Source organism: Cornus florida, unplaced genomic scaffold (genome assembly GCF_030987335.1).
Source record: "Cornus florida cultivar Cherokee Brave unplaced genomic scaffold, ASM3098733v1 CherokeeBrave_3.0.0_Hap2_Chr07, whole genome shotgun sequence".
Lineage (NCBI taxonomy): Eukaryota > Viridiplantae > Streptophyta > Magnoliopsida > Cornales > Cornaceae > Cornus > Cornus florida.
In genome coordinates, this window is record NW_026775577.1 from 20,289,022 (window position 1) to 20,302,503 (window position 13,482).

The following is a 13,482-nucleotide window of genomic DNA, read 5'->3' on the forward strand; positions in this document are numbered from 1 at the left end:
TAATATACCATAGTTTAATTTGTTGTATTATGGCAGAGTTAACGGGACAAAATAAGATTTAGCCCGCCCCGTTACAATCCCTAATAGCATCATTGTAGCCAAACAAATCTCCAAAAATGCAAACTTTAAATTAGTAAGAGCTCATAAGAAAACTAAATTGGCTCATGTCCTGCCCTGCATAGGAACATTGTTAATCATCCCCGCACACTAAACCATGCCTCTTTCTAGTGCCACCCATTCTGTGCTATAAACATTGTGATGGCATTAAGCACACACCCTACGCAATTAACCAGAGTAGTGAAAACTAAAAGATGTTTTCCAACAAATCATGCAAAAACTAGTAGACATATTATAGAAAATATAGAACAAGAGTTACTTTTTGAGCCAGATTATATCTGTCGGATGATATTGTTAACATTCATATCAACAGTAGCATTGGCATGACAAATCTGGACTCACAAAGGATAGCTAAGAAAGAAGGATAAAGAAGCACAAAGGGAATCCAAAATTTACATGCAACAAGTCAAATACTAACACTAACATGAAAATAAATCAAAGTTGTTGTCTTGTCCCTCTTTCAAAACATTAAGTACCCTTCAATGGAAGCTCTGGAATGAATTTCACAATATCACATCATCCTTGAAACTCAAAATTCAGGCAAAGTGAATCACTCTAGTTGCAGAAGGACTGGTTTTCACCAGAAGAATCAGCAGCTGCCAAACCAAGATCCTCCTAGTGTCTCTTCCAAGCATTCACAAGGTTAGAAGGGAACCCCTTTTCCTCTTGGTTTTCACCAGAAGAATCAGCAGCTGCCAAACCGAGATCCTCCTCAAGTCTCTTCCAAGTATTCAAAAGGTTAGAAGGGAACTACTTCTTTATAGTCCGAATCAACCTTTTCGCGTCCTTCCTTTTTGAATTCTTCACCAACCCTTCCACCAAAGGCTTCAACGTATTGAAATCCTGAAACTTATTAGACGTCACACTGTCCTTAAACACCCTATACCCCTTCACATATTGCACATTCCTGCACAAAAAATATATCAAAGTCCTAAAAGTCGCAACATTCGGATGACACTAATTTCCCTTTAATCCTTGGTAAACCTTCTCAGCTTCTTCCAACTTCCCATGCTTACAATAACAAGTCATCAAATAATTGTAAGTAATGATGTTTGGTTTCAACCCTACATTGCTTATGTCCTCAATAAAACCCTTTACAGTCTCCGGCTCTCCACCGTGGAGATGCATTATCCGAACATTGTATGCCGCCACATCAGGCGAACACCCTTTTTCCACCATCTCATTCCAAATTCTCTCATTTCCATTTCTTTCATTCTCGTAATTGCCAAACCAGTTGAACCCGAATCGCAGTAAGACTGAACCAATGTACAGTAAGAGAATTTATCAGGTGAAAATCTGAACTTCTGAGGCATTTCCGCGAACAGCTGGGGTTTTTGATCGAATAGCTTCTATTGAAAGCTGTGGCTCAAATACTGCCAACTCGCCATGCAATAGCTCACCCATTACATCATCAACTTTCATCACCTATTTCATCATAAATGCTTGGCAGCCAAGTAGATTGATCAAGAAGCTATGCGTGGTCTCCAAGCAGCCCGGCCCATGTGTGATCAGCAAGATATATGCTTGCTCAGCAAGCATAAATTGGTATCCTTTGGCTATAAATACCCATGTATCTCATGCATCTAAGGCATCCCAAAATTGAGTGTGAATTTGCTCATAAAAGCAAAGCAAAGTGTGTGAGAGTCTTGAGTGTAATTAGGTTTTGGGTGTGAGCCATTTAGCCTTGTATCTCTTTATTTTTATAGTGAAATATTGATCTATCTTCTCCCTGTGGACGTAGGCACAACCGAACCATGTAAATCCTTGTCTCGTTTGTGTGTGCGTTATTTTATTTTTTCTTGTTATTATTTTTTCTCTTGTTCTCATAAACTCCTACTCGATCCTTATTTTCATAACAAACTGGTATCAGAGCTCAGTTCATGTATTGTGTCCACATATTGTTCACAAATACGGTACTATTCACCGTGAAATTTTTTTTGGGGAGTTTTTTGAGATGTCGATCAGATACGAGATTGAGAAATTTGATGACAAGATTAGCTTCAGTCTTTGGAGCATCAAGATGCAGATCCTGCTAACTCAGCAAGGTCTAAAGAAGGTATTGTTCGGAAAGGACAAGTTACCAGAAACTATGTCGAATGAAGACAAGGATGAGGTCGACAAAAAGGAGCGCAGTGCGATTCTCCTGAATCTAGCTGATGAGGTGATGCATGAAGTTATTGATGAAGACACAGTGGCAAAGTTGTGGCTGAAATTGGAGAGTCTGTACATGACGAAATCTCTCTCACCAACAGACTTTACCTGAAACAGAGACTCTACACCCTTCGTATGAAGAAAGGTATGCCTCTCAAGGAACATGTTGATAATTTCAATTCTATTATTATGGATTTGAAAAATACTGATATTAAAATTGATGAAGAAGATCAAGCCCTTATTTTGTTATCCTAGTTGCCTCCTTCTTATGAGCATTTTGTTGCCACATTGCTCTATGGAAAAGACACCATTAGTATGGAGAACGTTAAATCCTTACTGAACTTTCAAGAGTTAAGAAAGAAAGGTGTCTGGGAATAATGGAGATGAACAGGTCGAGGGTCTGGTTGTGAGGGAAAGAAGTGAGAAAAAGGGTTCTAGTAGTAGGGGCAAATCGAGATCTAAATCTAGGTCTTATAAAGATACTGAATGTTATTATTGTCACCAAAAAGGGCATATTAAGTGGAATTGTCCAAAATTGAAAAATAAGAAGAAAGATAAAAAGGATAAAAATGAGTCTAAGGATAAATCCACTAGTAATTCTTCTGATATTGTTGGGGTTACTAAGGAAAGTTCCTCGGATGTCGAAAATGTTCTTTCAGTTTCTGTCAGTGATTGTCACTCCAGTAGTGAATGGGTTCTTGATTATAGTTGTTCCTATCATATGTGTCCCAATAGGGACTGGTTTTCTTCTAACCGTTCTGTTGATGGTGGTACTATCTTAATGGGGAACAACAATCCCTGTAAGACTGTTGGAATAGGCACAATCCAAATTAAAATGCATGATGGTATTGTTAAAACTTTAACTGATGTTCGGCATGTTCCAGATTTGAAAAAGAATTTAATTTCTCTTGGTACTCTTGACTCTAATGGTTACAAGTTTTCAGCTGAAGGTGAAATTTTGAGAGTTTCTAAAGGTGCTCTTAGTATGCTTAAGGGAAAACAGAGAAAATGCCTCTATTTTTTGCAGGGCAGTACTGTGACAGGCGCTGCTTCAGTATCTTCTTCAGTTGACCAAGATTCAGAAACTACCCATCTATGGCATATGCGTTTAGGGCATATGAGTGAGAGGGGTTTGATAAAATTGAGCAAACGCTAGGTGGACAGAAGGCGGGAAAGCTGGACTTTTGGGAGCATTGTGTCTTTGGCAAGTAGAAAAGACTTAAGTTCAATATAGCTGTTCATAGGACCAAATGCACTATTGATTTCATTCATTCAAATCTTTGGGATCCTTTCAGAGTTCCCTCTCTTGATGGTTCTCGATATATGTTGACTTTCATTGACGATTTCTCTAGGAAAGTCTGGATCTATATCTTGTAGCAAAAATATTAAGTGTTCCTTAAGTTTAAGCAGTGGAAGGCCATGATTGAAAAGCAGACCGGAAAGAAGATCAAGCGTCTCAGAACAGATAACGGCTTAGAATTTTGCTTAGGAGAGTTTGACGAGTTCTGCAGTAATGAAAGCATTGTCAGACACTATAAAGTTCGAAAGACTCCATAACAAAATGGTGTAGCAGAACGCATGAATAGAAATCTCTTGGAAAGAGCTCGTTGTATGCTTTTTAATACTAGGTTGTCTAAGGGATTTTCGGCTAAAGCAATCAACACAGATTGCTATTTGGTGAACAGGTCACCATCGACTGCTATTGAGTGCAAAACACCTGAAGAGGTATGGTCTGGTACTCCTGCTGATTATTCTAATTTAAGAGTTTTTGGATGTCCTGCTTATGCTCATGTTGATGAAGGAAAACTTGAGCTTAGAGTCAAGAAATGTATTTTTATTGGCTATGCATCCGGGGTGAAGGGATACAAGTTATGGTGTCCTGATCCAAAGTCACCTAAGTTTATTAAGTAAAGATGTTACTTTTGATAAGTTTGTTTTACTTCACCCGAGAAAGGAGTCTTTTGTTACAAGTGAATCTCAGGGTGTTAAGCAACAGGTAGAGCTTGACTTTGAAGCTCCAGAGAAACAAGTCAACACTCCAAGTTCAGCCCAATATTGAAGAGGTGCAGGATGATCAAGTACCAGATGAACAACAGTACAGTATTACTACAGGGAAACAGAAAAGGCAAATTAAACCTCCTAAGAGGTATGCTTATGCAGATTTAGTTGCTTATGCTTTGTCTGTAGAAGAAAATATTGAAGATAAAGAGCCTTCCACCTACCAAGAAGCTGTTACAGGAAATGAATTTGCCAAGTGGACTGTTGCTATGACTGAGGAGATTGAATCTCTTCATAAGAATCAGATATGGGAGTTGGTGAAACCTTCTAAAGGCTAGAAGATTATTGGTTACAAATAGGTCTTCAAGAAAAAGGAAGGAACTCCAGGTGTTGAAGATGCAAGGTACAAAGCACGTTTGGTGGCAAAGGGCTATAGTCAGAAAGAAGGTGTGGACTTCAATGAAGTATTCTCACCAGTTGTGAAACACACCTCTATCCGCATGTTGCTTGTCATGGTTGCTCTATTTGACTTAAAGCTTGAGCAACTTGATGTCAAAACAGTTTTTCTACATGGTGAACTTGAAGAAGAAATTTATATGCATCAGCCAGAGAGGTTCATTGTTCGGGGAAAGGAAGATCACGTTTGTTTGTTGAAGAAATCCTTGTATGAATTGAAGCAATCTCCAAGGCAGTAGTACAAGAGGTTCGACACTTTTATGGTTGGATATGGCTACTTGAGAAATAGCTATGACAATTGTGTCTACTACCGGAAGCTCTCAGATGATTCTTTTGTATATTTGTTGCTATATGTCGACGACATGCTTATTGCTGCAAAAGACATGTCAGAAATTAACAAGTTAAAATCTCAATTGAATACTGAATTTGAGATAAAAGATCTTGGTGCAGCGAAGAAGATTTTGGGCATGGAAATTCAGAGGGATCGCCAAGCTGGCAGGTTGAGTTTGTCACAGAAGAGTTATATTGAGAAAGTGCTTGAGCGGTTCAACATGCAGAGTTCCAAGCCTGTGAGCACACCACTTGCTGCTCATTTTCGTCTTTCTTCAGCTTTATCACCGCAGTCCGAAGAGGAAAAGGAGCATATGCCACGTGTTCCTTATGCCAGTGCAGTTGGTGCTTGATGTATGTAATGGTTTGTACTCGCCCTGATATTTCACATGCAGTCAGTGTAGTTAGCAGATATATGGAAAATCCAGGAAAAGAACATTGGCTAGCCGTGAAGTGAATTCTTCGGTATTTGAAAGGTACTGCAGATATTGGCTTAGTTTATTAGAAGAGCAGTGATGATTTTGGCAATGTTGTTGGTTTTGTGGACTCCGACTACGCTAGTGATCTAGACAGAAGAAAATCTCTGACAGGATACGTCTTTACTCTCTTAGGTTGTGCAGTTAGTTGGAAAGCAACTTTGTAATCTATAGTTGCTCTCTCTACTACAGAAGCAGAATATATGGCAGCCACTGAAGTAGTGAAGGAAGCCATTTGGTTGAGAAGTTTGGTTAGTGTTTTGGGTTTGCAATAGAGCTCAACTGTTATTTAATGTGACAGTCAAAGTGCAATATATTTGATCAAAAATCAAATGTATCATGAGAGAACCAAAAACATTGATGTCAGATATCATTTTATTTGGGATATCATATCAGAAGGAATTACTACATTGAAAAAAATTAGCACAGCTGAAAATCTGGCAGATATGATAACAAAGTCTATTCTGGCTCTCAAGTCCAAGCAATACTCTCAAGTTCAAACATTCCTTGGACTTGGTTGATATTCTCAAATGTTGAAATTGCCTTTAGGGGCTTTATGAAGAAGACAGTTCGTTTTGCAGAGATACAGTGGCTCATTTGAATTTTCGCCAAGGTGGAGATTTGTTGAAAGCTGTGGCTCAAATACTACCAACTCACCATGCAATAGCTCACCCATTACGTCATCAACTTTCATCACCCATTTCATCAAAAATGCTTCGCAGCCAAGTAGATTGATCAAGAAGCTGTGCGTGGTCTCCAAGCAGCCCGGCCCATGTGTGATCAGCAAGATATAAGCTTGCTCAGCAAGCATAAATTGGTATCCTTTGGCTATAAATACCCATGTATCTCATGCATCTAAAGCATCCTAAAATTAAGTGTGAATTTACTTATAAAAGCAAAGCAAAGTGTGTGAGAGTCTTGGGTGTAATTGGGTTTTGGGTGTGAGCCACTTAGCCTTATATCTCTTTATTTCTATAATGAAATATTGATCTTTCTTTTCCCCGTGGACGTAGGCACAGCCGAACTACTTAAATCATTGTCTCGTTTGTGTATGCACTATTTTATTTTTTCTTGTTATTTATTTTTTCTCTTGTTCTCATAAACTCCTACTCAATCCTTATTTTCATAACAACTTCGATTGGTTACACGCCACAAAAAGAGCATTGAATGAGATCGCAGTTCTGGGTGTGCCCAGTTCCTCCATTTGGTTGTATGTTTTGAGGGAGTGATCGAACATGCCGGCAAAGCCGCACGATCGAATGAGGTTGGAGTGGTAGGGTTCTTGGGTGATTTTGGATTTTTGTGGGACTCAATTAGGGTTTCGATGTTGGAGAATCGGTGAGACTTCGCAAGGCGCTTGATGAAATCCTGAGTGAAGAGGGCAGAGATAGGAGGGTTGTAATGGCCGGAGACAAAGGAATAGATCTCGAGGGCTTTGTCTTGGTCCTTTTCGCTTTTGAGTTTTCCTTTGGCCTTGGAGATGGTGAGTGCGGTAGCGTCAATTGTAGCAGCGACGGCAGTGGCAGCGGCCGCAATTGTTGAGAGGTGGCGGACGTGGCGAGTAGCAAGCGAAGAAGACATTTATAGGGTTTTGGGTTTTAGTTTGGACTGGTTTTCAGGTTTTTGGGGATGAAAATGAAATGAAAACAGCTGTGTCGGTGTGTAGAATAATGGGTGAAAGTGCACTAAAAAAAAAAAAAAAAACCTGATCAAAAGTTGGTTTAAAAAATGTGTAATTTTAAAATTGTGCAAATAAAGATTCTTATTAAAGGATAGATAAATATACTAAAATGCCACCAAATATATACATTAATATTAAGAATTTGGTAGAAGTTGAAACTACCCAAAAAAAAATATATATATATATATATATATTCTAAACACATCATTCTGGATAATTAAACACTAATAGGGTTCATGCACTACCTCAACCTCACGAACACGGGCCGCGACAGAGGTGTACATCGTGCTTTTTTGTTCCGTAACTGTTATATAGAGAGAGAAAGAACCTTTAAAGATAGAGAATAAATAAAGAATAAAAATATGAAAAAGAAAAATTATATGATATCGAGAGTGAAGAAAATAAATAAAAAATACAAATACAAAGGAGAGATAGAAAAATAAATAAAATATGGAAATATGAATATTATATATAGAAATGGGGAATATAATAGAAATAGGAGAGAGAAATATGAATATAATAAGTATTATATATAAAAAACTATGTGTATTATATATAGAGTATTTGTAGAAAGAAAATTAATTAAATAAAATTATTATATATATAGAAATGAGGGAGAAAATGGTAGTTTGGGTACTCCAAAAAGGCATTGTTGGTATTAAAGACCCATTTTTTGTCAGGTGACTTGCAAATATCAATTTTGCGAGTTATTTGCACAATTTTTAATTTTGAAAATTACAGGATAGTTTTTAAACATCATAAGTGTTATTTGCATACTTTAAAAATCACATGAGTTTTTTTTGCACTTCACCTGTAGAAAATGTATTAGGGTTATAAATGCACTAGGGTTTTACTTTTTCTCTAGCCTATTTAGTCTCGAGTCAGATAAGACTGCAATTAATCAATTTATATAAGACTGCAATTAATCAATTTATCCGTTCTGATTTGACTCGGCAAATTACATTGCCTCAAAATAAGTTAAATCTTAATATTTTGTTTTTAGACTTTGACACGTACTAATTGATCCATTTATCTTAATTTTTTTAATATAATTTAATACCAAAAAAATATATATATATGAACTTAAATAACAAAAATACCCCTATATAAAATTATGGCAAAACTCATACATCCAAATCGATCTCTGTTTCTCACCCTCCTCTCTGTGTATCTATTTAGACAAAAAAGATATATATATGGTGGTGATAGTGGTGGTGGCAGTGGTGGTGCGGCGATGTGTTCGCAAGCATCGGCTGTGCTTGTGTGGGATTGTGGATGTGGAAGGATTGTCGCCTCCCCTTCAATGTGTGAGTCATTTTAGTGAATTTAATTTGACCCGTCCCACACAATTAGTAAACAAATTGAAGGGGACGTGCCCCCACATAATTTAATTTTACTTAAGTTCTTATAGTAAACAAATTGATTTATTTTTTTATTATTATTATTATTTTTTAACACGGTTAAACTCAACTTATAAACACTAAATTTAGTAAACTGATATGCGTGAATATAGATTTTTACTTATATGATGAGTTAAGGTTATTTCAAACACGATAATAAAATCGAGTTTGACTTTTTTTGTCAAATGAGTCGAGACAAGTTGAGTTTGAATTTTTTAAAATAATTAGTCAAACTCTAATTTAACTTTTTGACCTCGTCATGATCTTGATTTAATTCTAAATTGAACTTACAAACGTATAAAGCGGAACCACACATACAAGTTGGTTCATTCTCGGCCTAGAAATAATAATAACATTCCCATAGTGCAATAATTTGAAGCATTTTATATGAGTAATGAAAACCATAAAATACGAAACATGAAGTTGGCAACGACTAAAGCCACTCAATCCATCAGTTTGAGAATCAGAGACAAGCAAAAAAACCCTAGAATTACATTTGAGAGAGAAGCTCTGATTTGTGAAAGAAGTTAGAGAGCGAATAAGAAGAAGGAAGAAAAACCTGAGGATCGAGATTGCCGACGTAGGCGGTGGCGTCTTGATTCCTCTCCGCCGAGTGTTGTCCAAGCAGGTTCGCTCCGACGCCCGGAGCTATTCGAGTCGTCATCGCCTTCCTCTCTTTCTCTCTCCTGTCTCTCTCTACTTCACGTCTTAGTAGATAGAGAGGAAGCAGCTGCACTTCCAAGTCGGGGCAGGGACGGAAATGATCTTCCTCCTGTTTAGGTTGCAAAAGTATCTCTATATATTTTATTAAAATTATATAATAAAATATATATATATACGAAGAAAAAAAAAAAAAAAAAACTAAACAAGAATAAATGTTAAAATTATCATTCCTTTTCTTTGATTTTCTTTTTGTCCCATAACTAAGAACTAATATTATTTATTTTCCTTTCTTCTTTCTTCTAGTTATTAAAACATGCCCTTGAAGCAATATATTTCTGATAATTATTTCTAACAATTCGTTTTAAAACATTGTAGGGAAAATAAAACATTTATTTGAAAAACATTTCAATTTAAAAAAAACAAGATTCCATATTGGCATTATTACACTTTTTTTTTTAATAAAGAAAACTAAAAGTTTCTTATAAAAAATGGAGTGAGTAGTATTATTTGAGATAATTGTGGATTGAGCGTTTTTGAAAAAAATAAAATAAAATTTTGCAATCATTATATTTTTCGCAAAAAAAAAAAACAAAAGTGGGAAAATTGACACTTCATAATGTTTTATCCCAATCATCTAATTATATAATTCATTCACCTTACCAATGCAGTAGACCTATTGCAAATAGATTGGTAACACTATACCAATATATACTACTTTTATCAGGGGCAATATGGTACAAATTTAGTCTCCCCATAAGATTTAGTAAGGCCTAAATGAAGTATGGTCTCGGGTTCAAAGCCATATATATTTTTTTCATTTTAATGTTAGAGTTGTTTATTTGGTTATTATTTAATATTTTTACATCTCAATGAGGATGGCATAGATTTTTATTTTATGCTACAAATTTCAATTAATTGGCAACTCACCTCCATTAATATAATAAATTAAATGGAGGAAGCTGGGATGAGTAGGAACTCCGTCAGCCTCAAGAAGATGGGATGGTATACAAATTAAAGACCAATTCTAGAGTAAGGGCGGATTTGGTATTGATGATTTTCCAACTGAACAATGTAGTATTTAGCCAAATCCATCCCAAATTCGCCCCATTGCCATCCCTAATCATTGTAGCCAAACAATCTCCAAAAATGCAAACTTTAAATTAGTAGGAGCTCACAAGAAAACTAAATTGGCTCATGTCCTGCCCTGCATAGGAACATTGTTGCTACCAAGTCTTTCCAGTGCCACCCATTTGAGCCCATTCTGTGCTATAAACATTGTGATGGCATTAAGCACACGCAATTAACAAGAGTAGTGAAAACTGAAAGATGTTTTCCAACAAATCACGCAAAAAGTAGAAGACATATTATAGAAAATATAGAACAAGAGTTACTTTTTGGGCCAGATTATATCTATCGGATGATATTGTTAACATTCATATCGACAATAGCAGTGGCATGACAAATCTTGACTCAGAAAGGATAGCTAAGAAAGAAGGATAAAGAAGCACAAAGGGAAACCAAAATTTACATGCAACAAGTCAAATACTAACACTAACATGAAAACAAATCAAAGCTGTTGTCTTGTCCCTCTTTCAAAGCATTAAGTACCCTTCAATGGAAGCTCTGGAATGAATTTCACGGTATCACATCATCCCTCAAACTCAAAATTCAGGCAAAGTGAATCACTCTAGTTGCAAAAGGACTGGTTTTCACCAGAAGAATCAGCAGCTGCCAAACCAAGATCCTCCTACTGTCACTTCCAAGCATCCACAAGGTTAGAAGGGAACCCCTTCGTACTCTGAATCAACCCTTCGGCCTTCTTCCTTTTCGGTTTCTTCACCGACCCTTCCACCAAATCACCAACCCTTTTGCCTCCTTCCTCTTGGTTTTCACCAGAAGAATCAGCAGCTGCCAAACCGAGATCCTCCACGAGTCTCTTCCAAGCATTCAAAAGGTTAGAGGGGAACTTCTTCTTCATAGTCCGAATCAAATCTTCGGCCTCCTTCCTTTTAGATTTCTTCACCAACCCTTGCACTAAAGGCTTCAACGTATTGAAATCGGGAACCTTATGAAACTTCACACTGTCCTTAAACACCTCATACCCCTTCTCATGATTCCCATTCTTGCACAAATAATATATCAAAATCCTAAAGGTCGAAACATTCGGATGACACCCATTTCCCTTCATTCCTTGGTAAACCTTCTCAGCTTCTTCCAACTTCCCATGCTTATAATAACAAGTCATCAAATAATTGTAAGTAATGGTGTCTGGTTTTAACCCTGCATTGCTTATACCCTCAATCAAACCCTTCACAGTCTCCGGCTCTCCACCGTGGACATGCATTATCCGAACATTGTATGCCGCGATATCAGGCGAACACCCTTTTTCCATCATCTCATTCCAAATTCTCTCAGCCTCATCACTCTTCCCCTCCTTATACAGAGAATGCAATATTGTTGTGAACGTGATTGCTGTAATTTCGATTCCTTTCTCTTCCATTTCTTTCATTCTCGAAATTGCCAAATCAGTCGAACCCGAATGGCAGTAAGACTTGACCAATATACCATAAGAGACTTTATCAGGTGAAAATCCGAACTTTTGAGGCATTTCCTCGAACAGTTGGGGTACTTGATCGAATAGCTTCGATTGGTTACACGCCGCAAGAAGAGCATTGAATGAGGTCGTAGTTCTGGGTGTGCCCAGTTCCTCCATTTGGTTGTATGTTTTGAGGGAGTGATCGAACATGCCCGCAATGCCGTACGATCGAATGAGGGTGGAGAGGTAGGGTTCTTGGGTGATTTTGGGGTCATTTTTGTGGGACTCGATTAGGGTTTCGATGTCGGAGAATCGGTGAGACTTCGCAAGGCGCTTAACGGTGAATTCCTGAATGAAGCGAGTGGAGAGAGGAGAGGTGTAGTGGCGGGAGACAGAGGAATAGATCTCGAGGGCTTTGTCTGGGTCGAATTCGGTTTTGAGTTTTGCTATGGCCTTGGAGATGGAGATTGCGGCGGCGTCAGTTGCAGTGGCGGCGTCAGTTGCAGCGGCCGCAGTTGTTGAGAGGTGGCGGACGTGGCTAATAGCGAGCGAAGAAGACATTTATAGGGTTCTGGGTTTTAGGTTTGGACTGGTTTTCAGGTTTTTTGGGATGAAAGCGAAATGAAAACAGCTGTGTCGGTGGGTAGAATAATGGGTGAAAAGTGTAAAAAAAAAAAAAAAAAAAAAAAAATATCTCTAATTTCAAAAACTCGTAATTTTAAAATTGTCCAAGTAAAAATTCTTGTTAAAGGATGGATAAAATATACTAAAATGCCACCAAATATTTATATTAAAAATTTGCTAGAAGTTGAAATTACCCAAAAACATAAAAAAAAAAAGAAAAAACAAAACAAAACAAAACATAACAACTCCATACCGCATCATATTAGATAATTAAGCATAAATAGAACCCCTACTTCCCAAACACAACCAACACACATACCATTGAAGCAATCTCTCAACCTTCTTCGTACACATTATACACCTGCACAATCACATGGGTCTTTCCTCTACTGCTTCCTCCGTTGCTTCTTGCCAACACGTTGACGGTGATTATTGTTATGTTCACAACTTTTCTCGATATCAACTGCATTTATTCGCTTAACCATTCGTCTAGCCAGAAATTCCGAATAATCTCATTACAAATTTGCTCGAAGTTGAAATTACCCAAAAAAAAAAAAAACAAAACAAAATAAAACAAAACAACTCCAAATGGCATCATATTGGGTAATTAAGCACAAATAGAACCCCTATTTCCCAAACACACAACCAACACACACATACGATTGAAGCAATCTCTCAACCTACTTCGTACACATTATACACCTGCATAAACACATGGGTCTTTCCTCTACCACTTCCTCCGTTACTTCTCGCCAGCACGTTGGTGGTGAATATTGTTATGTTCACAATTTTTCTTGGTATCAGCTGCACTCCCTCGCTTAACCATTTGTCTAGCCAGATATTCCGAATGATCTCATTAAAAATTTGCTAGAAGTGGAAATTGTTAGAAATTTTTCTATTTAATGTGGCCTTTACATTATTATACATATGATATATTAGATACTTCCATGAAGATGGTTTTAAGATATTAATTGGAAGGTGATCCAATATTAAGTGCACCTATATGAAAAACCAAAAGTGTAAAGATAGATACACTTCTAACGTGATTTG

The 13,482-nt window shown here is 37.2% G+C and overlaps 1 protein-coding gene and 1 pseudogene across 1 annotated transcript; both read right to left on the reverse strand.

Moving 5' to 3' along the window:
* Positions 1-732: 732 nt before the first annotated feature.
* Positions 733-7,317, reverse strand: LOC132316372 (small ribosomal subunit protein mL103 (rPPR7)-like; annotated as a pseudogene).
* A 3,296-nt stretch (positions 7,318-10,613) lies between these two features.
* LOC132266734 (small ribosomal subunit protein mL103 (rPPR7)-like) lies at positions 10,614-13,143 on the reverse strand. Its single transcript, XM_059767723.1, has one exon. The coding sequence runs from the start codon at positions 12,367-12,369 to the stop codon at positions 11,026-11,028; it is 1,344 nt and encodes a 447-aa protein (XP_059623706.1). The 5' UTR covers positions 12,370-13,143; the 3' UTR covers positions 10,614-11,025.
* Positions 13,144-13,482: the final 339 nt, after the last annotated feature.

Bases quoted from the DNA above. Each gene is read 5' to 3' on its own strand.
- LOC132266734 (XM_059767723.1), bottom strand. From the start codon at position 12,369: ATGTCTTCTTCGCTCGCTATTAGCCACGTCCGCCACCTCTCAACAACT.